A 23937-nucleotide genomic window follows, 5' to 3' on the forward strand; every position below is an offset into this window, starting at 1 on the left:
CTAGCTTACATCTGTGATCTCCCATTTTCTTCATTGGAGTTGCAGAAGAGTAACTGAGGGCAGAGTTTGGCCATGCAATTATAACTTTATTTTGACATGGAAGCCAGAAGGAAATCATACACACAGTTTTCTTCTCACCTGCCTTTTGCGCAACATGGGTATTTCAAATACTACACTGTTTGCTCTCATTGCCTGATGGTTATGGTCAGGTCTTCAGGTTGTAAAAGTCAACAAGCTATGCTTCAAAGGAACTATGCTGATTTCCATTAGCTGAGGATAATGGCCCTTTTATATCTGGTCTGTTTTTCAAATTAATGTATTGGGAGCCATGATTTCAGTTGTTTTTCTGTCAAATGCTCTTGGAATGAAACGTAGAAGACTTTTAAATGTTGAACTAAGAAACTAGTGAAACATATGTAAATATACAGGGATCATAGGAGAGTGTTCTTTTTTGTACTCTGGAAAACAATGTCTTTCCTTTTGTAGGATCCAGATGGGCTCCAGCGAAAAGAGGCAGCTGCTTCACCAGCTTATGCATGTTTTCGTCCTGCAAGAGTGGTATCATCCACATCAGAGGAGGAAGAAGCATTTACTGAAAAATTTCTCAAAATTAATTGCAAGTACATGACTTATGGCAAGGTACTTAAACTCCTCACTCTAACTCTTAAACCATGCTGTATGTTTTTAGATAAACTTTAAAGTTTGTTTTTTTGTAAAATGGGAAGTGCAAGTAATTCACTTCACTGTAATAGACCGATATTTATTTCATACATTTTTCCTAAGTATTCTCTCTAGATTCCCAGACTCTTTAGCCTCGGCACTTCAAGAGAACTGATTTATAATGCAACTAGTTGTGACAGGTTGCCTTGTAGCAACATTATAAGGTGACTGCATGTGCCTTAAGGACATGTAGGTTGTATAACCCTCCCATACTAGCAGTCCCTAAGGGTGGCTTCCTAGTTGGACTCTGATGACAGTATATATGTACTTGTCTTTAAGTACATATTTCTTGTTGCCTTAAAATTTAGGGTTTAAGTTTGTTAGGATTATAAATAGTCTTTGTGTCCACTTTATTTTTAATTTGTGTGTGTGTGTGTGTGTGTGTGTGTGTGTGTGAGTATATATATATAAAAATAAAAATAAAATTTTTAAATCTTCTATGCAATGGCAGTATCCCAAGTATAGCAAAAAGTCCCTTGTATAGTTAGAGCATGTCTTCTGAAGCAGATGTCCCGAAGTCTGATAAGCTTTAGCCCAGTTCACAAGCATTGGAGCTCTGTCCAAGTATGCTGGAGGCAACTGATTGATCTACTAGGAACTGAGATCTTCCTCCAAAGCCTTCTGCTAAGTCCACTAATGAAGAATTCCATGCCACAGAAATGAATGGGTCTAGGAAGTGGATCAGCAAGTCCTGGGGAGTCTGAGGTGCTTTGTCTTAATGTAGGCAACTCATTCAGCTTGCATTCAAAGTCTTTTGGGTTGTTTTCTGAGTATGCTCTTTCAGCCTGCTGGGCTATAGATAAAGCTTCTGTTAGTCCTCAATCCAGGTCTATACTAGAAGCACTTAGTTGATATAGCTATACCAGTATAGTGTATTAGCAAAGCACTGTTAGTGTGGACTCAGCTGATGCAGGCCAAAATGCACTTCTGCCAGTATATCTTTTTCCAGCAGTCCCTGAGTGAAATAAGCTATACTGGCAAATTTGGCCCAGTATAACTGTGTCTATATTAAGTACTATTGCCATTGCCAGCACGGCTATGTTTGTGGCAGCTTGCACCTCATCACATCCCTGAATAACTTAGCTATGCTGGCAAAATTTTCATATTGTAGACCTGTACCCAGTTTACCAAAAAAAAAGCTGTCTTTGCTCGTAATTCAATGTGGTACACAGTGGGTTTACTTCACTCCTGGTCCTCCTCTCCTAGGTGGGACTTGAAATTGATATGCTATCTCTTTGAGCTCTTATTAGCTTTCCCTTGGGTTTCTCTAAAGTACATTTTTCGAATTGCCATACTCTCAGGTGGAAGAGTGAGAACTGCAGGTGTTGGTTATGAACTTTCCATTCAAAAGGACAAAACACTACTGCGTCTTTCTTCAAGTTACTCCCTAAAGATCACCTATTTACCCTGCCATTCTTTATTGCTTTGATTCATGTCATGGAATAATAGAAGATTAGGATTGGAAGAGACCTCGGGAGGTCATCTAGTCCAACACCCTGCTCAAAGCTGGACCAACCCCAACTAAATCATCCTGGCCAGGGCTTTGTCAAGCCAGGCCTTAAAAACCTCTAAGGATGGAGATTCCACCACCTCCCTTGGTAATCCATTCCAGTGTTTCACCACCCTCCTTGTGAAATTGTTTTTCCTAATATCCAAACTAAACCTGTCCCACTGCAACTTGAGACCATGGCTTCTTATTCTGTCATCTGCCACCATTGAGAACAGCCTAGCTCCATCCTCTTTGGAACCCCCCTTCAGGTAGTTGAAGGCTGGTATCAAATACCCCCTCACTCTTCTCTTCTGCCGACTAAACAATCCCAGTGCCCTCAGCCTCTCCTCATAAGTCATGTGCCCCAGCTCCCTAATCATTTTCGTTGCTCTCTGCTGGACTCTCTCCAATTTGTCCACATCCTTTCTGTAGTGGGGCCCCCAACACTGGATGCAGTCCTCCAGATGTGACCTTACCAGTGTCAAATAAAGGGGAATAATCACTTCTCTCGATCTGCTGGCAATGCTCCTACTAATGCAGCCCAATATGCCCAATTGTTGTTCTTGGCAACAAGGGCACACTGTTGACTCATATCCAGCTTCTCGTCCACTGTAATTCCCAGGTCCGTTTCTGCAGAACTGCCACTTAGCCAGTTGGTCCCCAGCCTGTAGCAGTGTATTGGATTCTTCTAATCTAAGTGCAGGACTTTGCACTTGTCCTTGTTGAATCTCATCAGATTTATTTTAGCCCAATCCTCCAATTTGTCTAGGTCATTCTGGACCCTATCCCTACCCTCCAGCGTATCTACCTCTCCCATCCTCTCTTACAGATATGCAGTTTTTCTATTTTGAAAAGGATAAGGGCATTGTACACAAATCCCACAGTGAGTTGGAAAGGGTTAAAGGATGGTACTGGGCACAGGTAGCCCTGCCCCACCAGCCCTGCAGAGCATGCTCCAACTGGAGAGACAGGGTTGAATAGGGAGCAACCCAGTTTAGAGGGGAGGAGTACAGACCTACCCTGAAGTCTTCTGACAAAAGGGCCAGAGAAGCCTCTCTGAGGGAAGAGAATAATATGCTGAGCCTGGTTTGGTTTCTTTTTCATTTTTCCTTAGCTGAGACCAGAAGCTGAGGGAGGAAAGCAGTAGTAGGAAGTAGCCCAGAGAGGGTAACGTCACATGGGGTACTCTGGATTTCTCACCTGGTGCATAGCATGGCACCCCCTTTGCAGGGAGGTATTGAAGTTACTCAGGATTAAGCTTGGAATTCAAGTTCAGCACGTCAGTAGCTGAAGCCAGAAAGTCAAATGTGCATGTGCAGTAAAACTAGATCTCTGTTAAAGTGCTTCCAGGCAGTCTGTCACAATAACTTGGTGGAAGGAGATACACCTCAACCTCAATATAACGCTGTCCTCAGGAGCCAAAAAAATCTTACCGTGTTATAGGTGAAACCGCGTTATATCGAACTTGCTTTGATCCACCGGAGTGCGCAGCCCTGCCCCCCCGGAGCACTGCTTTACTGTGTTATATCCGAATTCGTGTTATATCGGGTCGCGTTATATCTGGGTAGAGGTGTATGTTGTGCCCATTGAACCTGAGCTGTTACACGGGTTCTCACAACAAATTTTTGGTGGCCTCAAAGTGTGGCCACCAACTCTTGCTGGTGGCCGCTCTGACAATTTTTCCTAAAATTCCTAATTAACTTTAAGAAAAACAAATAAATATGCACATTTACATGTCCAAATCATTGTAATTTATTTATGTAGAGTTAAAAATAACATACAGTTGTCTCTATTCTTAATTGGACCTAAACAGAATTAGAAACAAATATTTAATGAAATCGAAAGGTTGCAAATTCAAAACCAATAAAAGGAAATGCTTTTTCACACAACATAGAATTAAACTGTTGTGCTCTCTGCCACAGGAAGTGGATCTTAAGAACTGAAGATTCAAAAAGGGATTAAGTACACTGGTCTACAGTTTTTGAGAAGTCGTCTGCTTCAGAGATAAAATGTGCTATTTATTATGTATTTTGATGTGCTGAATTCAAATATGACAATTAAAACAACTGGCTACTGTTTCTAAGATATTTAAGTTTTTACATTTTATGTCTATGTATATTGTGTAGATAGTAGAGTTTTAATCATAAATTGTAAACCTAGGTCTTTTCATGTGTTTATGGTTGCTTTACATGATAATATTTCACCTGTCCTGTTTATGTAACACTTTAAAAATCAGCCAAAGGGTTATATAAATAAAATGTATTATGAAACAAAAGGCAAAAAACTATTCTGTACATAGTTTAGTCCTATTCAGTGTCTACTCGGCGCTTCTTGGCTTGTCTCTTGTATTCATTAAATGGAGCATCTCTTGTCACTGTCCAGCAATAGTCTGCAAGCATTGATGGGCTCCATTTGCCCTGATAGCCTTTCTCCATTGTTGCAATGTCCTGGTGAAATCGCTCGCCGTGCTCGTCGCTCACTGCTCTGCAGTTCGGTGGAAAAAATCTAGATGAGAGTGCAAAAAATGTATCTTTAGTGACATGTTGCAACCAAGGCTTTTGTATGCCTTGAGGAGGTTTTCCACCAACAACCTGTAGTTGTCTGCCTTGTTGTTTCGGAGAAAATTTATTGCCACTAATTGGAAGGCTTTCCATGCGTCTTTTCCTTGCCACGCAGTGCATGGTCAAATGCATCATCTCGAAGAAGTTCATGAATCTGAGGACCAACAAAGACACCTTCCTTTATAGCTTCACTTAACCTTGGAAATTTTCCACGGAGGTACTTGAAAGCTGCTTGTGTTTTGTCAATGGCCTTGACAAAGTTCTTCATCAGACCCAGCTTGATGTGTAAGGGTGGTAACAAAATCTTCCTTGATTCAACAAGTGGTGGATGCTGAACACTTTTCCTCCCAGGCTCCAATGACTGTCGGAGTGGCCAATCTTTCTTGATGTAGTGGGAATCTCTTGCACGACTATCCCATTCGCAGAGAAAACAGCAGTACTTTGTGTATCCAGTCTGCAGACCAAGCAAGAGAGCAACAACCTTCAAATCGCCACAAAGCTGCCACTGATGTTGGTCATAGTTTATGCACCTCAAAAGTTGTTTCATGTTGTCATAGGTTTCCTTCATATGGACTGCATGACCAACTGGAATTGATGGCAAAACATTGCCATTATGCAGTAAAACAGCTTTCAGACTCGTCTTCGATGAATCAATGAACAGTCTCCACTCATCTGGATCGTGAACGATGTTGAGGGCTGCCATCACACCGTCGATGTTGTTGCAGGCTACAAGATCACCTTCCATGAAGAAGAATGGGACAAGATCCTTTTGACGGTCACGGAACATGGAAACCCTAACATCACCTGCCAGGAGATTCCACTGCTGTAGTCTGGAACCCAACAGCTCTGCCTTACTCTTGGGTAGTTCCAAATCCCTGATAAGGTCATTCAGTTCACCTTGTGTTATGAGGTGTGGTTCAGAGGAGGAGGATGGGAGAAAATGTGGGTCCTGTGACCTTGATGGTTCAGGACCAGAAGTTTCATCCTCTTCCTCGTCTGACTCAAGTGAGAATGATTCTGGTGCATCAGGAACCAGCAGTCCTCCTCCGTGGGGTACTGGGCATATAGCTGATGGAATGTTTGGATAATGCACTGTCCACTTTTTCTTCTTTGACACACCTTTCCCAACTGGAGGCACCATGCAGAAGTAACAATTGCTGGTATGATCTGTTGGCTCTCTCCAAATCATTGGCACTGCAAAAGGCATAGATTTCCTTTTCCTGTTCAACCACTGGCGAAGATTTGTTGCACAAGTGTTGCAGCATATGTGTGGGGCCCACCTCTTGTCCTGATCTCCAATTTTGCAGCCAAAATAAAGGTGATAGGCTTTCTTAACCGTAGTGGTTATACTGCGCTTTTGTGATGCAAAAGTCACTTCACCACAAACATAGCAGAAGTTATCTGCACTGTTCACACAAGTACGAGGCATCTCTGCTCACTTTGGCTAAACAGAAACGTGTCCCTTTGCAAAATCAAACACTGACAAATAAGAGAGCACGACACCGTATGATTTCTAGAGCTGATATAGGGCAATTTGTTCAGCAGAGTGATGTAAGCTTCATTATGATTGCATCATCCATGACTTCTAGGAATAACATGATGCAACTCATATCATGTATGACACAATACCAGCTTCAGATTGCATCACTCATTGTTTTGCCTAAAAAGCAAGTACTGTCCAAACCCAGTCATAGATTTATTCATAGATCCAGTCAAAGATGTATTTTAGTCATTTCTGGTTTAAATTGAGATCCCTTCCCTTTATAACTCACTTATCCTCAGCCATTCCCAAGTCAAGGGTCGTATATACTGACCCAATAGCATATCTTGAAAACTAGAGCCAATCAACAATTTTAAGCATCATTTTCGTTCTCAGTGACCCAGAATTAGTAAAGTTTGACTACATTTATTTCAGAAGCATTTTGGCTGTAGAGCAGTGGTATCAGAGGGGTAGCCGTGTTTGTTGCATTTTACCGATCCAGACTAAGAGTCCTGTGGCACCTTATAGACTAACAGACGTATTGGAGCATAAGCTTTCGTGGGTGAATACCCACTTCATCAGATGAATGTAGTGGAAATTTCTAGAGGCAGGTATAAATATGCAGGCAAGAATCAGTCTAGAGATAACTAGGTTAGTTCAATCAGGGAGGATCAGGCTCTCTTCTAGCAGTTGAGAAGGTGTGAACACCAAGGGTGGAGAAACTGCTTTTGTAGTTGGCTAGCCATTCACAGGCTTTGTTTAATCCTGAGCTGATGGTGTCAAATTTGCAAATGAACTGAAGCTCAGCAGTTTCTTTTTGAAGTCTGGTCCTGAAGTTTTTTTGCTGCAGGATGGCTACCTTTAAATCTGCTATTGTGTGTCCAGGGAGGTTGAAGTGTTCTCCTACAGGTTTTTGTATATTGCTATTCCGAATATCTGACTTGTGTCCATTTATCCTTTTACATAGGGACTGTCCAGTTTGGGCACTCTTATATTCACATCCAGAATATTAGTGTCAATGCTTAGAAATTTAGTGGAAGGAATATTAAACCTCATGCTTCAGTGCTTAAGCCAATCTTCAATTAGTAGAAATCAGGATGAGATGTAATATGGGAGTGGCACCACTCCACACCTGCATTTTTTCTCATTCTTACACCTTGCTCTCGAGCGTTTGGTGCTCACCACTGGGTCAGACAGGATACTGGACTAGATAGACCTTTGGTCTGATCAAGTCTGGTGGTTCCACGTTTATCATATGGAAGTAATTGTCTGTAGGAATATGCTTTCATCGATGATTTTTATTTGTAAACTACTCCTGGAGGAAACCTGCACCTCTGTGTGTGCGCAGAACTCATGTACCCGCAGATTTATTTGCTTTTCCTGCAGAAAATGAGGGGGAAGCAAAGGGAAGCTGTGTGAGTGGTCACACAACCCTCCCCAGCAGTCGTTTCAGGCACCTGGAGCAGCCGATAGAGAGGTAAATCATTGCGGAGGCACAGGATGGGACTGGGGATACCCCCAACCGGTGGCTCCTACCCTGTGCCGGGCTCAGTTGCTATACGGGTTGGGGAGGACGGGACTTATTCTTCCCCTGCATGGAGCAGCTGGGGCAAGGTAAGATGCAGCCCCAGAAATCTCCTCGACTGCAGGAAGCTCTGCACCCCTCCACCTCCCCACTTCCTGCCCCTATCACTTCTCTCCTATGTGGGGGGAGGGATCACTGTACAGGGAGCTGCTCCCCTGTCCACCTGACCCCTCTGCATCCAGAACGCCCACTGCACCTGTACTCCTGCCAAGCCCCCTCACCCCTGCACCCAGACGGCCCCTGCACTCAAACCTCCACCCCAATGAGACCCCCCCACAACTTGTCCCCTGCACCTGGATCCCCACCCCACTGAGCCACATCCAGCTGCACCCAGACCTCCACCCCACCAAGCCCCAATCCCTCCGCTGAGCTCCAACTACCTTCACTTGTACCCCCTGCAGAGTCCCATTGCCCCTGCACCTGAACCCCCCATACCCAGATTGCCCCACACAGAACCCTCTCACACCACACCTGGGTCGTCCCCCCACTAAGCCCTCCCTACTTGGATCTTGCTGAGCAGAGCCTGCTTGCCCCATACCTGGATTGGAAGCCAGAGCTGGGTGGGTGGGTGGGTGTGAGACTCTGTCCCTCTCACTTGCTATCTTGGTGCACTTAGCGTGAAGGCGTAGGGCCCTGGGGTGTTTCTGGGGCAGGCCCGACCCTTGCAGCCTCACCGCTGAGTCTGTGTTGAGGGTGAAGAAAGGGGGGGCGCTGCAGGGTCATCTTGCACCTCTGTGCAGCCAGTGGCCTGTGCTCCCCACTGCCATGCTGGAGCTTCCACATTTATTTATTGACAAATAACATATGTAGAATTTTGCAGAATTTTAAAATATTGTGCACAGAATTTTTTTTTATTTTTTGGTGCAGAATTCCCTCAGGAGTAGTAAATTGGGTGTCTCACTTTCTCTCTCACACACATTATATCCATCAAGTTAATTAGGAGCTAGAACAGTCCAAGCCATTATTTGAGAGAGCTCCCATCACTCAAGGAGAATCAGCTAATCTATAATTAGAAATTCTCATACTACCAACTGGCTAGATCTTCTGAATGCTCCCACATCTTTCTAGCCTGGTACTGTAGACCCTCAGAATTTCACGAGTGCCCTACTTTCAGTTTTGCTTTCCACACCAGGCATGATATCCTGTTGCTGAAAGGAGGAACAAAGACCTGCATGCTTTGCAGTTCAGTAATCCACCCAAGTGATAACTTTTTGTCACATTTGCATCTCAAAATTTTTTTGTTCCTCCCATCAACCCTGTCTTAGACAAAACTGTGATAGGATAGGATTTTTACAAACTGGGTCCAAGAGCTAGTGTTAATGTGTTAGAAAGCTTCCTTTTCTGTCACTTGTTAAACTTTATCTCAGGTAACTAATTGACTAGAAAATGGCCATAAGATATGAAAGGAGGGGTGAGTGTGTGTGTGTGTGTGTGGTTGCAAAACCACCAGCACAGTTGGCAGCACACTATTTGATATTTCAGTTTTATGCCTTTTCAAGCCTTAACTTCTCTTGAGACTGTGTTCTCATCACTAAGGTGGTCTTCGTTCATTGGTAGGGACACTAACAGTAGCAGTTCCTGACCACTGTTGGTCGACTGTACATACCTATGGTCTCAAGTTTCATCAGTTTGGCACATTCAATGAATATTAAATTCATAGTATGTTTATATTAACTATTTATAGCTTATTGTGTGTAATGTATACGAATTAGGGCTGTCAAACGATTACAAAAATTAATCCCGATTAATCAGTTTTAATCGCACTGTTAAACAATAATAGAATACCAATGAAATTTATAAATATTTTGGATGTTTTTCTACATTTTCAAATATATTGATTTTAATTACAACATAGAATACAAAGCGTACAGTGCTCACTTTATATTAGTTTTTTACTACAAATGCTGTAGTACGATCTGTTTATCGTGGAAATGCAACTTACATATGTAGATTTTTTTGTTACATAAATAATAATGTGAGCACTGTACACTTTGTATTGTTGTACTTGAAATCAATATATTTGAAAATGTAGAAAAAAATCCAAAAATATTTATAATAAATTTCAATTGATATTCTATTATTGTTTAACAGTGTGATTAAAACTGCGATTAATTTTTTTAATCGCAATTAATTTTTGAGTTAATCGTGTGAGTTAAAATGGGATTGACAGCCCTAATGTGAATCAACTGTGTATATAATAAAGCAAACTTATTAGTATAGGCGAGAAATCTTAATGAAGAGAATGTCAAATCAGGAACCATCAGCTATTAAGAAATCCACGATTACGCAGGCTTCTTTATTCAACTTGTGTTTAGTCTGTATTTAATGGGAATGAGTGAGCTCTCCTAGTTTGTATACAGAAGAGCTGTAAAGGTTTTGTGAAAGTTGTGACAAAACTAGCATCCCTGAGGAGGAGTGGTTGTGCATTTTCTTTCACAGCACAGAATACTTGTCGTGACCCCAGTAACCTTATAAATGGGAAAGTCTGATGGAAGCATCAGTGATGTATTGGAGGGCCAACACGTTCCTTTTCAACTACTGAAGCTCTCTGTCGTAGAGATAAGGAAGCTGCCACAAGTTAGTTTTTCTTCAATGAGAGAGAGAAATAAACCCTGAAATCATTACAGGTCCATAGCTGAATCACAGCAAACAACTTGCCAACAAGACTTGTTAGTTTAAAATAAAACAAAAAAAGCTAGGCCAGCTCTTGCTCAAGAATTATGAAACACTAAGTCTGTTTTTTCCAAGGAGTCTGGACAAGTTTTCAGCTGTTCATATTGTGCTTAAACATGAGCCTAAGAACACTATGGAAGTCTATAATGCACAGCTAAGGACTTCCAAGGATTTTTTATTCCTTTGTACTGTCTCCCCAGGCCCTGTAATATGGGGTACTTGGTTGGAGTTAGACCTTAAATGACTGACTTATACTATTGGTGTTTAGGGAAGGAGCAGGAAAATTTTTTCCCAAACTAAATGCTCACAAGCTTTTGGTATTGCAGCTGTAGAACTGGAAAATTTGTCTTCCAGGCACTTCAAGGACAACTACCTAAAGATACAGGTTGCCTTTAATCACCAAACGTATCTTTTTTTTTATTTGTTTTGGGAAACCTCCAAGTACAATAAAATGCCCTTTCTTTGAGTTTGTCCTTTCCCCAAGGATATTAACAGATTTTCATTTTTGGCTGTAGGCCCACCAGCAGAAAGAGTGCATTTATAATCCTCTGTGCCTCAGTGATTAGCCTATAAAAGCAAAGTCCCACCCAAGTTCGTCAAAACTGTTAGGATTTATCCTTGAAATAAATTTACTCCTTGATACTTCTCTTTGGAGTAAATTGAGACAAACTGTTCTAGCTATTGTGGTAATACCTAGTAAATGTGAAAAACATGTCTGTCAGTATGTGGCAAGGTGAACTATAGCAGAAGTAAACATGCAGCTGATTCTTCACATGTACCCTTTTGGATACGGTTTTAGTCTCTAGGATTCCCTTAACCAACATAAAAATGGCTTGCAAAATTATTTAGTCTTGATGATTGAAATCTGTTTTTCTTATTGGTGAGTGAAATAGCACTTGTATTTTTGTTTTTCACCATCATGTTAAAAAGTGGCAGACGTGGGGTTGAGAGGGTTCTACCTGGCCTGGTAAACTTTCATAACTATCTTGAAGTGTCTGCAAATCCATAACTGAGAACATGTATATGTCTCTCCACTTTAAATAAAGCTAAGCAATTTGTCAGTGTAGGCAATAACAGTCAAGATGACAACTGTTCACTAATGAAAAATGCTTTGCTTTTAATGGGGGCGTTTTGGGTCCTTCAATATTGTGTCCTTGATCCAGTAAGGAAGAGCTACATAGTAAACAGCCCAAGTAGAGATAAAGATCCAATCCTGGAAATGTGAATGCCCCAGCGCAGGCTATAGTAAACAAATCAGATTTTTTTTTTTAAGGGTTTGGCGTCATTTGTCCAAAGTCCTTTTGCTCATGAGGCTATGTAGCGTCACTGTTCACAGTGTTGATTGTCCTGAAGATGATGAAATGAGGCATGGTTGATGGAGAGCTTGGATTATGTTGAAAGCCATAAAGTAGACTTGCTGGGCTTGAATTTTGGGTTATCTTTTTCTTTTAAATCCTCACTCACGTCTGTATCTTTGCCAGCCTAATTTTTTAAGTAATTTTCTGTTCACTGTCGACCAGGCTACAAAGTTAGTCCCAAGCAATGAGTAACCATATCTAGTTAAGTCTCTACTCTCCTTAAGGCCAGGATTTTAAGAATAGTACATCTCTACCTCGATATAAGCAACAGAGAGTCCTGTGGCACCTTTAAGACTAACAGATGTATTGGAGCATAAGCTTTCGTGGGTGAATGCCCACTTCGTCGGATGCAACCTCGATATAACGCTGTCCTCAGGAGCCAAAAAATCTTACCGCATTATAAGTGAAACCGCATTATATCGAACTTGCTTTGATCCACCGAAGTGCGCAACCCCTCCCGTCCGGAGCACTGCTTTACCGCGTTGTATCTGAATTCATGTTATATCGGGTTGCGTTATATAGGGGTAGCGGTGTATTTTAAAAGTTGTCGCATGTTTTGAGATCGTTTTTAAGAACTGTTGCCCCTCTGAATATCCTGATTCTGATGTTCCATTCCAGTGAGGACTTTCCTTTTTTTACTTCTGTGATGGTAAACTTTGGGGGAAGACTTGTGTGTGACTGCTGTACGTGCACTTAAGTACTACAGCAATATAAGCAGTATAAAAATCCTAGGTATGTTTTTAGCCGCCATCCAAGTAATTGCAGGATTTTCTGTTTGAGACAGACTACAGAATGGTCTGTTGGCTAGATCTGATCTAAATGTTTAACTGTGGTTACTACTTAGAACCTCATAATTCTGTGTTGGCCTTCTCTCTGAATCCAGAGTTTGGCTTCTGGTTCCTGGCACCCCAGGCACTGTGATCTTTGCCTTCTCTGCTCTGGGCTCTGGCTTTAGGATTAGGCTGCAGCAATATCCTTTGTGTAAATTGTAGGATGCTGAACTGCTAGAGGTGCTGCCTTTCAGAAAAGACTTAACCATTGGTAGTGATTAATGTACTTCCATGTTTTAAAAGAAATGAGTGTTAAAATATGCCATCACTTTTATTCAACAGACTTGGTCTCTGTGCATTCTTGGTTCTATTGCCTTACTTTACTAGCAGAAAAGCCTTTGTTCTCCCACAACTCTGGGTGCCTTGTGGTGCTAAGTAAAGTCTCTTCTGTCTCACATCAGTGGAATTGCACATTGATTTTGTTGATTATGCAGGAATCTGAAACAACACTACTCTTTGTATTATAGGTTGAGTTTACAGAACCTGTAGTTGGGAGGGGGGAAGTGACGGGGGGAGTGGTCTCGTAAATGGGGCAAATTTCACTTCATAATGCCACTTTTGTCCATCTAAGTGCTCCACTTTATCACAAAAGGTGTTAAATGCCTGAGTATGTAATGTGCCTGTGAACTATTAATGAAAAAAATATTGTCAAATTGAAGTCTAATCACTTAAAAACAATAGAAGTATTTTTAAAGGTACTACACCATCTCTTCAGTTTTCCCTACCAATGTTATTTACAACTTTCCTATTTTTAGAATGTGTATATTTTCCCCCTGTTATGTGGGTTGGTGGAAAACCCACACAGATGGGCAGAAGATGATGAATGGCTGAAGGAGAAATAGTGAAACTTAGCTGTACATAAAGTGCCAGGAAATATGCAAAGCAAAATTGAAAAATATTCTCTAATCTTTGTTATAGTAATCTTAGTTGTTTTGTTAGAAACTTTCAGAAAAGAGGTTTAGTTTATTAAACAGTTTCAGTATCTCACTTAGGAGGTGGCTGAATTTCAGTGGTGAAGGATTGAGGCTCTGTGTGAATTTGTGATTTCAAAACAAATACACCAGAATATCTAAAATATCTAATATAATCTGTTGCATTAGTGACAAACATCATTACTCTTAGGTGTCTGTTTCTATTGATTTCTAAGAATTAAAAAGCTAGCTTAATTATCTCTTGCATGCTTTGAACAAAAGGGATATTTAGTGTAGCATTTTAAGTGAACTTTATTTTGTAATATCATGTTACTTTTAATAATGTAAGTTTAATATCTTTTTACAAAATACAACTTAAAGTATTTATTACTTGAATGATCTCTTTATAATTATCTGATTAGGTCAAACAGAGAGGTTTATGCCAGACATAAAGGGTATGTCAACACTGCAAAAGATGATCTATGACTTGGGCTCTTGCTATGGAGCAAAAAATCCCCCCTTGCCAGGTCTCAGAGCCCAGGCCCGAGCCCAAACATCTACACTTCTATTTTCAGTTAACCCACACTCTAATACGCACTGCTGCAGGTCATCTCTTGCAGTGTAGAAGTATCCATACTTCTGCCACTTTAGTATGAGGGGAAGCGGAGGCAAACAGCTAGCATAAAACACTCTCTCTGGCTTGTCCAGTTAAGAGGTAACTCTGAGAAGGGTCAAGCAGCAAACCTTTGAAACAATGACTCTTAAGGATCTGAGTAAGCTTCAGAAGAAATTTATGGTCACCATCTGTAGACGAACATCTCCTCGTTGCCAGGGCTTTGCTCAGCACGCTTGCTGGAATTCTTGAACACTCAACAGCTCAATTAATGTGTAGGGCTGTCAGGTAGGAAAGAGTTGAGATTTTTCTTCCTGAAAAGCGGGCAGCATTGGTCCACATCTACTTGTAGAGAGAAGGTATTATCTCCAACTATAGGGACTAGTTTGTTTGGTTGCAGAGCACAAGAAGGTGTTGTGGCACTATTGTTGGCTAGCAAAGTTTACTTTAGTATGTACAAACCCCAGAAAAGATGCTAGTCTCATAGGAAAGGTGTTTCAAAGTAGTTTTCTTTAGTTAAAGAACTAAGGATAAACTAAAACTAGAAGGAAACCTTTATCATGTTTTTTCCCCCCTCTCATTTTAGGGTGCGGTCAATGGTGTGCTGCTAGTGACGCCAAATAATATAATGTTTGATCCACATAAATCTGATCCTATGGTCCAAGAGAACGGCTGCGAAGAGTATGGCATCATGTGTCCAATGGAAGAAGTGATGTCAGCTGCTCTGTATAAAGAAATTGTGGACAGCAAAATAAAGGATTCATTACCCATGTAAGATAGACTAGTATTTGTAAAACTTGTCAAAAAGTTGTATAGCATCTGCATTAGTAACTATATAGTAAAACAGAGTAAACTTTTTTTGAGAATATCCAAGATTAACTTGGAGAGACTTGGAAAACTGCTTTATTATTTTCATTTTCTTGGTTTATTATATGTTCTATGAACATCAAATGAATTTTAGCTTCCTCATCTCCTGGGCATCATCAACTATTTAGAAAGTTAGCATTTGGCAATAGTTACTATATTTTTGCCCCATACTTATAATTGCTTTCCTAGTCTAACTGTTAACAAACTAACTGTTTGATGGTGACCACTGCAAAACACAGTAGTTTTGAAATAGCTCCAAATCCTTGAGTAATTTTAGATATGAAGCATATAACTAAGATTTCTGGTTGACTTCCAAAGAAGAAAATGTGCCTTCTTTTTTTATGAAGTATAAACAGGCCTGAATTTTTTTCTGCCTTTTTTTTTTTTTTTTTAAACTAGTATCAGGAATACAGTGAACAGCAAAATAAAGGATTCATTATCCATATAAGTGCTGGAGCACTGGAAAAATGGAGCAGGACCTTTCTCACCCTAATGTCAGTTGATGTATAAAAGGAGTCTGAAGCTTAAGCAAAGAGCCCTTTTCCCATATGTTCATTATGTAATAAGTGTGGGGCTTTTTAGTTTTTGTTTATAAAGCTTTAAATAGACTGTCTCAAAATTCCTTCTTCTCAATTTCTTCGGGTTTATTTTAGTCACTTGGTGTTATCCTGCTAGTTCTCCAGTTGTCCATATTTTGATCAAAAACAGAATAAATGAGACCTGCCTATCTTAACATTAAAACAAGGAGAACTTTTTAAAGAATCAGGCTACTCTTAGAAATCATAAAACAAAAGGGCACAAACACTTTACAGGATATCTTTTTAGGCTGTTACCTCCTATGTGTAACTCTTTCGAAAGTGTCTTAGTAAAGAATTAACATAAATTCTTGTGTTGTAAGTCAAAGGTAAAGAAATACCGTGTCTTTGAAAAATGCCAGAGGAAGATAATCAGATGATGTGGATCAAGATGCCATCTGTAACGTCTGTTCAAATGTATTTTTTTCAAACCACATAGCTTTTCAGAGAGAAAACTGAAGTTAGACTTTGGCTATGACTACATTACAGAGCTTACAGCTGCGCCGCTGTAGCACTGCTAGTGCAGATGCTCTAAGCTGATGGGAGAGCTCTCCTATTGACTTAATTACTGCAGCCCCTGCGACTGGCTGTAGCTATGTTGGGGGGGAGAGGCTCTCCCACCAACATAGCGCTGTCCATACGGGCGCTTAGGTCAGTGTAACTTATGTGTGTGCGGGTGTGTGTTCCAAGGCATATTAACTTTGAAATCCACTTCTTTAAAAAATCTACTGCAAAACAACGTGCCAAAGATCCTGAGAAATCTGAGCTGTAGACTTTGGTTTTTCTGTCACAAGTTCTATAAACCAAAGGAATGAAAATAGGGGTTTAGAATTTGTGGCTCACTCTGTTAGAGTAAATCAGGGTTTGTGCAGGAGGTTTGCAACTTAGCTATCAAAAATTTAAGCCAAAAATTTCAAAACTGGATATTATAAAACTAGGCAACTTGCTTTCATCTTTATGGTATCAAAATAAGTACCTCCTAAAAATCAGGTGTGTACATACAGATATGGAGGCCTGACTTTAGGCACTTGAGTTTGAATGTTTCAGTCTTTGAGTGCTAACATACTCAACATTCATTAATGTTTGTGAGTAGAGCTGGGCAAGAAATGGTTTTCCTGTCCTGGGAAAATATTTGGGATTTTAAAAATTTTTTACTGTCCCTTTATTGGGGTGAAAAGTTGAAATCTTGAAAATTTTCACAAATTGACAAGCCAGAAAATTCAGTTTGGGTCACTTAAAACATACTATATTTCAATTTTGACTATTTTAATTTAAATTTTTTCCCTCTAATAGTCTTAAATTTAGAAACAAAGTAGCTTCATACCAAGAAACTAGAATTATTTGTTTAGAAAATATCAAAATGGGCCACTTCATTTTCAGGTTTTTTTGTTTGTTTGTTTTAAACGTTTCAAGTGAAGAAATTCGTGGAAGTCATCCCATACCAGTGAACAGTCTTGGTTTCAACAAATCAGTGTTTTTTGACTGGAAAGTAATTTGCCAAAATATTCCCAACCAGCTCTACTTGTAAGGCACTTGGATGCTGGGCAGAAGGGGAGCGGTATAAGTACTTACAATGAAATTTGCAATTCAGTTCCCTTTATTCTCTACCTGCACCACCAGATGCTCCCTCTTTGCTCTGCAAGTTAAGTAATGGGTTTCCAGAACCCAGGAAATACCCTTAGAATTTTGCCCAAGTAGACGTTCTGCAGCATTGTAAAATAGGGACAGTCAGGCTACACAATTGCTGGTTCGTTGACATGGACTTGTCTAGCTCTGCTGCATTCTCTGTGGCTCTAAAAGACTTTGGAAGCCAACCAGAAACAGTGTCCTCTGGACAAACTGAATTATAGGGCTTGTAATGACATAGAGGTGGTGTAAAGAAGCTATAAAAATTACCCAAACTATCTCATGAAAATTATCAGTCTCTATATAGCAAATTTAACTGTGCTGCGTAATGGGGTGGAGGAAGGGAGAGTTGTGAAATCTCCCAGTAGATCTTTGTTGAGAAGTCTTTCCTGATATTTAGGAAAGTCTGGCTTCAGTTTCATCCTAGTACTCCTAGTTCAGAGCCCCTTATATCACTGTTAAAATTTCTTTCCCTTCTTAGTGTTTGTTTGTACTACTGTGTCCATATCCCACCCCTAGTTAGAGAAAGCTATATGTATTTAACTCTTATTTTTTCCTAGTGAGTTAATATCTCTAGCCCCTCAATCATTTTATTTTTTTCTTTGATAAATAGATGAGAGGTTCAGTGCCTCGTAATGAATTGCTGAGAACTGAATGCAGTATTTCAGTCTGGTCTCTTCAGAGCCAAGTTAGATGGGGACTATCATCCCAATGCTGCTTTGTTTGCTGCCCAAAATCACTTCGGACTACATGTGAATCTTTGTACTTTGAGTTTTCCAAAGCATTGCTATCTTCCAGGTTTCTCTGGAATGACTTTTATTTCATAATATTATTCAGAGTTGCACTTCATTTTTCTTCCTGTGCTTGACACCCAAGTCATATTAGTTTTTCTTCAGCCTCATGTTTTTACAACATTTCAAAATTTAAACTTGTTTGTTTATAGCATACCTGGTACTATGGGTGTGCCCGGTGTTTTAGATGTATTTACAGCTGGAGGCAGTCCCTGAATCAGGCAGCTGAAGCTCAGAAAGGCATAAAGAACTGAGTGATGATCCAGTCATTTTCCTATTCATTTTAAGAAATTGGAGGAATCCTATCAGGTTTACTAGCCATTTAGCCTGAATGCAGTGTCATTGAATAGCATTGTGGATTAACAGAACTCCCAATAAAACTAATAGGACATATTCCCAGTATGTTCATTAGGCCAGTATAATAATAATCTCTACACATCGCAAAAGTACCTTAAAAGAAACATCTGTATAGGCTTGAGAAGATTTATCAGATATTGGCTCTGGAATCTCAGTTCTTTTGTTACTGGTTCCCAAATGTAAATACTGCAGCTGGAAAACTGATTTTTTTTTTCTTTGACTATTACATTAGTTTTTCCTAGTGACTGAGCTCAGAATTACACATTTACAAAGTAAGATGACTTCAGAGGCATTTACGTTCAGATCCACAACTCCTGGAGAGAGAACACTTTTCATGTTGTATAGTGTATATGCTTTGTCACCTTACAATTTGTGGAATTAAAAAAGGAATATGTAAAAATTCACACCTGCCTTCGGTAAAACGCTTGTGTCAGGTGCCATCTTAGTTGTAAACATCTAAATAGAACCCAAATCTCTGGCAGCGCCATTACTATAATGGCAATCCAAACACTACTATGCTATGGCTCCTGAAAAAGTGAGTCATGTTTATAAAGTCGCAGCAGCATGAGACCCAAATTTAAAAAAATCTTAATCTGGAGCTGTGGTAGCAGTAGCTAAATTAGATTAGCAAACTATTTAATTTGGTTAAATATAGCTTCTGATTGGCTTTCCTATTTCTAATGATTTCTGCTTCTGCAGATTCTCTCCTGATTATCTATTTGAAGAATTACTTTCCCCCTCCTCATCATTTCAAAAACTCATTCAATTTTGTAAACTTCAACAATAAAAATCTGAGACCTTACACTAACTTTCTTGTTTGTAAGGAAATTAAAATTCACAAAAGCTAAAGAGCTCATGTCAGTTTGTGTAGGCTTGTGGCATCTTTTGATTTAGTTAAACTCAGATATATGCTGACAGTTGCAAGGAATATATTTAGCATTATTTGTATTCCATACAGATTTTGGTGACTGAGCATTAAGATTGCTCAAATGCATTTCCTATCAGTGCAGTTACTAAAAAATTGAGGAAATTGTCAGTTTAGGACATTACCATCCAAACACACTTTAATTCATAGCTTACTACCTAAGCATTCTAAGGCCATGTCTAAGGGATCGATGCTGCTGTGATCGATGCAGTGGGGGTTGATTTAGCGGGTCTAGTGAAGACCCGCTAAATCGACTCCAGAGCACTCTCCAGTCAACTCCGGTATTCCACTGGAACGAGAGGGTTAAGGTAAGAGCATCTCCCGTCAACGCAGCATGTTTTAGACACCGCAGTAAGTCGACCTAAGCTACTTAGACTCCAGCTACATTATTCACGTAGCTGGAATAGCGTGACTTAGGTCAACTTACTCTGGTAGAGTAGACGAGGCCTTAGTCTGAAATGCAGGCTGAAACTTAATTGCAACCTACTATCTTAGCAATTACGCAATATATACTTAAAGAAGAGGTTACATGCACTGGTAATGAAATCTTAATTTTACTGGGAATTTAATTCATTAGATGTATGTATTGTGGGATAAAATATACTGAAGATGTCTTTCAAATGGAAGGTGAGTTTTTTCTTCTTTCCCCAGAGGATTGGAACTTAAAGCACAGACTTCCTAGAAGGCACTTTCTAGAACTTTGTTTTGTTTACTTCTGACTGCAAAAAATACAAATAAATATATACTTATTGTCCCCATCTTCTCCCAGTACTCCATATCCTAGCGCCACTTGTGCTAGTTTATTCTGAAACCTCTACGTTCAGGTTGGTAATACATAGTGTTGGTGTCTTACTCAGTGAATAAGAGGTCAGCTTTATACTTACTGTAATTTACCTTTTGTACTGAGCCAGATCTAAATCGGCTACACTAGCAAATCCTACTAGTGTACTATTCCTTGAGTGACAAAAGCACACTATGTCAGTATAACTGTCTATACTAGAGCCTTTGCTGGTATATAAGTGTTGCCCCCCGCACCTTCTCCTCCCCAAAAAACCTGCAACAACTGATGTTGTTAAACTGGCAAAAGATTCTGTTGTAGACCTGGCATTACAAAATAATCAAATACAATTTATTGTAAGTGACCTTTACAATAATCGTAAACAGGCTTAGAATCTGTCAAAAAGACTGACTAAATGAGCTTCCAAAGATCCATTTCAGCATTAATATCTCTAATTTCTTTTAGGGAAAAAAGTTCAATAAAAGGCACTTTGTGGTGATAACTTGGACTCTCCTTTGCTTAACAGAGATGTAGAACCATTATCTGTAAGGGACCTCTGCCATTTCAAGAAAATTACAAGAAGCAATACAGATGAAATGGATTCAAGGGTTCGGGATACAGGGAATGACAGTGCCAGCACTGCCCCTCGGAGCACAGAGGAGTCTCTTTCGGAGGATGTGTTCACAGAATCGGAACTCTCTCCAATATGTGAGGAACTTGTTTCTTCAGATGAGCTTCGACAAGACAAATCTTCTGGTGCCTCATCAGAATCTGTCCAAACGATAAATCAAACTAGCGCAGAATGTTTAACAGTAATTTCAGACTCAACTGATGTTCCCAGTGACTTAAAATCCAGTGTTGACTTGCCTGTAAATGACAGTGGGTTTGTAACCCATATTATGGGTTCAGAAACTGTTGAAATGGCAATACAGGAGGGAGAGGACACTGTAGGGGAAAAAGTTACAGAACAATCTTTGCAAGATATGCAACCCAGTAAAGAATGTGGCACAGATGTAGACGTCATAGATCAGGATTCCACACTAGAGAAAACACACAAAAGAGAGGGTGAGATAAAGGAAGAATGTCTACTTTGTGAAGACATCAAAGACTCTCAAAAAAAAGAGACCATTACCAAGGGAAAGCTAGTGAAAGAATTAACTCGAGATTCGGACATAGACGTTGAAGAGCTTCGTGAACTCTGGAAGATTCATACTATGCAACAAACTAAGCAGCAAAGAGAAAACATGCAGCAAGATTCACAAAAAGAAATTAAGCACAAAATGGAGGTTGCAGCAGATGGACAAGCTGAAGGTAAGTGAGTCAAGGTCTAAGGTTATAGAATAAAATAAACATGCAAATTTTTTTCAACTATCCTATCCCCCCATCACCACAACAAAAAAGCTGCTTCTTTTAAAAGTACTAAACTTTCAATAAAAAGAACAGGAGTACTTGTGGCACCTTAGAGACTAACAAATTTATTAGAGCATAAGCTTTCGTGGGCTACAACCCACTTCTCTGTAAACTTTCAATGCATTTACTAACTATTGTAGATCATTCTTAGGAAAACTTCATGTGCCTGTATGTGCATACTGAAATTTCTCCCTGGCTCGATGACAGAATGTAATTCATACTACTTAGAAGCAAATTTTCTGGACCCTTTACCAAGGAGAAGGGTAACTATTGGAGGAATTGCATAGAGGGAATGGGAGACTTGGATTTGCATTCTTCCAGTCACTGTCTCAGAGCTGGTCTTCCCAGTTGTGTTTAAACTTAATGAAGAATCAAATCAGCTGATATCATGAGGACTGTGGCTGATCGATCAATGTAGAACCCAAAACAAATTGTGATCCCTAGTGTGTCGGTTAAGTGATTAAATCGTGGTCCCAGGAAGGCTCTCTATGGTTGGATGAATTTCACCCTTGGTACTGAACATACGCAATATGGCTGAGTTAAATGAGAACTCTAACTTTTTGAATTTCATAACCTTTTGGGGACTTGAATCTCTATCTTATATATGTTGATGTAATGTTATGTTTTTTCTGCATTTCACTTCGGCCATGTCTACACTACCATTTATGTCGGCAAAATGTATGTTGCTTGGGGTGTGAGAAAGCACATCCCTGAGCAACATAAGTTTTGCCGGCATAAGTGGTAGTGTGCACAGCACTGTGTCGGCAGGAGAGCTTCTCCTGCCAACATAGCTACTGCTGCTTGTTAGGAGTGTTTTAATTATGTTGACGGGAGAGCTCTCTCGCGTCAGCATAGAGTGACTACACGAGAGATCTTACAGCGGTGCAGCTGCATTGGTACAGCTGTTGCCAATGTAAGATCTCTAATGTGGACATGGCCTTACTCATATTTTATCATTCCTTTATGCTTGATGCTGAAATAGAATAAGGTTAAACATACAAAAGCCCTTCCCAGCACAGGAGCCAAATAAAGAATTAATTCTCAGATGTAGAAAATGAATTTTTAGTTTTCTGCACATCTTCATTCCTGTAAAAGGTCAGTTCTTCAAGTGCTTGCTCATGTCAATTCCATTCTAGGTGTCCGCGTGCCCACGTGTGCAGTCATCGATGATTTTTGCCTTAGCAGTATCCATAGGGTCAGCTGCGGCACCCTCTTGAGTGCCACACTCATGTGTCTGTATATCAGGTGCCACCAGCCCTATGCCCTGTGTTCCTTCTTACCGCCCATGGTAGGTAGTCAGAGCATCTTTCCTTGCATAGCAAGGGTTAGTGGTTTCGTCTCTTCTGACTTCTAGCCTTAGGGCCTTGTAATTAGTTTGTTTATAGTAGTTGGTGTTAAATGGCTGTGAAGGGTAGTTAGAAGTTAGAGTCCCATTGGGGACTTCACCCCAGGCGGCGCATACCTGGGTCTTCGGGGTTTAAGCCCTGCTCGGATTACAACAGGCCTATGCCTGTTAGGGACCCTCACAGCAGTTGCCTCAGGTGCTTGGAGGAATCACACGTGAAGGACAAGTGTCCTATCTCTAAAGACTTTCAACCCAGGACCCAGAAAGACTGTGATATCTGTTTGAGGGCTCTCCTCAGGGAGCCTGCCCTCTGACCGGCTTCTGAGTCATCCCAGCCAGACTCTACCCCTAGTATTTCAGCCTCTGTGCATAGCGCACCCGCGGCACTGGTGCCCAGGAAGAAGACCAAGAAGCACGACTCCCTAACACCAGGCTATGGGGTACCGGGCAAAGGACCCAGTTTGGGCCGCCCCACCCACACTGGAGCCACATGGATGTACCTCCCCAGTCGGGGCTCTTAGCCCCCCAAAGGATCCACCGCCGACTCCTGGGAGCGGTAGGGGACCCAGACTTGTGGTGGGATTGACGACTTCCCAGGCTCTCCCAGCGCCTAGAGAGCAGAGGCCTCTACCAGCACTGCCGGCACCGCGTGTACCGCAGAAAGCAGCAAAGGCTTCCTACGAGGGCAAGCCAGCTGCCAAGACCCTCCACGGGCAGTTGAGTGCCGCCGAGCTCCTGAGCCGAGGCACCGCTCTTCAACTCGGTGCCACAGATCTCCAAAGGGTTTGAGTACCTACATTCCCACCCACTTCCAGACTTACTGGTCATCTCTGCAGCCAATGAGAAGGACAAGCAAGGCCACCCAGTTCAACCCCCAAAAATGAAGAGGCCAAAAGACTGGACCTTTTTGGGAGGAAAATTTTTTTGACAGCCAGCCTGCAGTTCTGGGTGGTAAACCACCAGGCTCTCTTGGGCAGGTACAATTTTAACTTATGGGACTCCCTCTGTAAATTCAAGGAATCCCTCTCCCAAGATTTGGCCCA

The 23937-nt window shown here is 40.8% G+C and overlaps 1 protein-coding gene across 1 annotated transcript in view; it reads left to right on the top strand.

Annotated features, from left to right (window-relative positions):
* Positions 1-23937, top strand: part of OXR1 (oxidation resistance 1) — a 250858-nt gene that overhangs the window by 150404 nt on the left and 76517 nt on the right. Inside the window, exons 5-7 of the mRNA XM_026663861.1 lie at positions 487-639; positions 14807-14991; positions 20666-21450. Coding sequence (XP_026519646.1) covers positions 487-639; positions 14807-14991; positions 20666-21450 — 1123 coding nt within the window. The remainder of the gene's footprint in view (positions 1-486; positions 640-14806; positions 14992-20665; positions 21451-23937) is intronic.

This window comes from Terrapene carolina, unplaced genomic scaffold (genome assembly GCF_002925995.2).
Source record: "Terrapene carolina triunguis isolate 2854851 unplaced genomic scaffold, T_m_triunguis-2.0 Scaffold58, whole genome shotgun sequence".
Classification (NCBI taxonomy): Eukaryota; Metazoa; Chordata; order Testudines; family Emydidae; genus Terrapene; species Terrapene triunguis.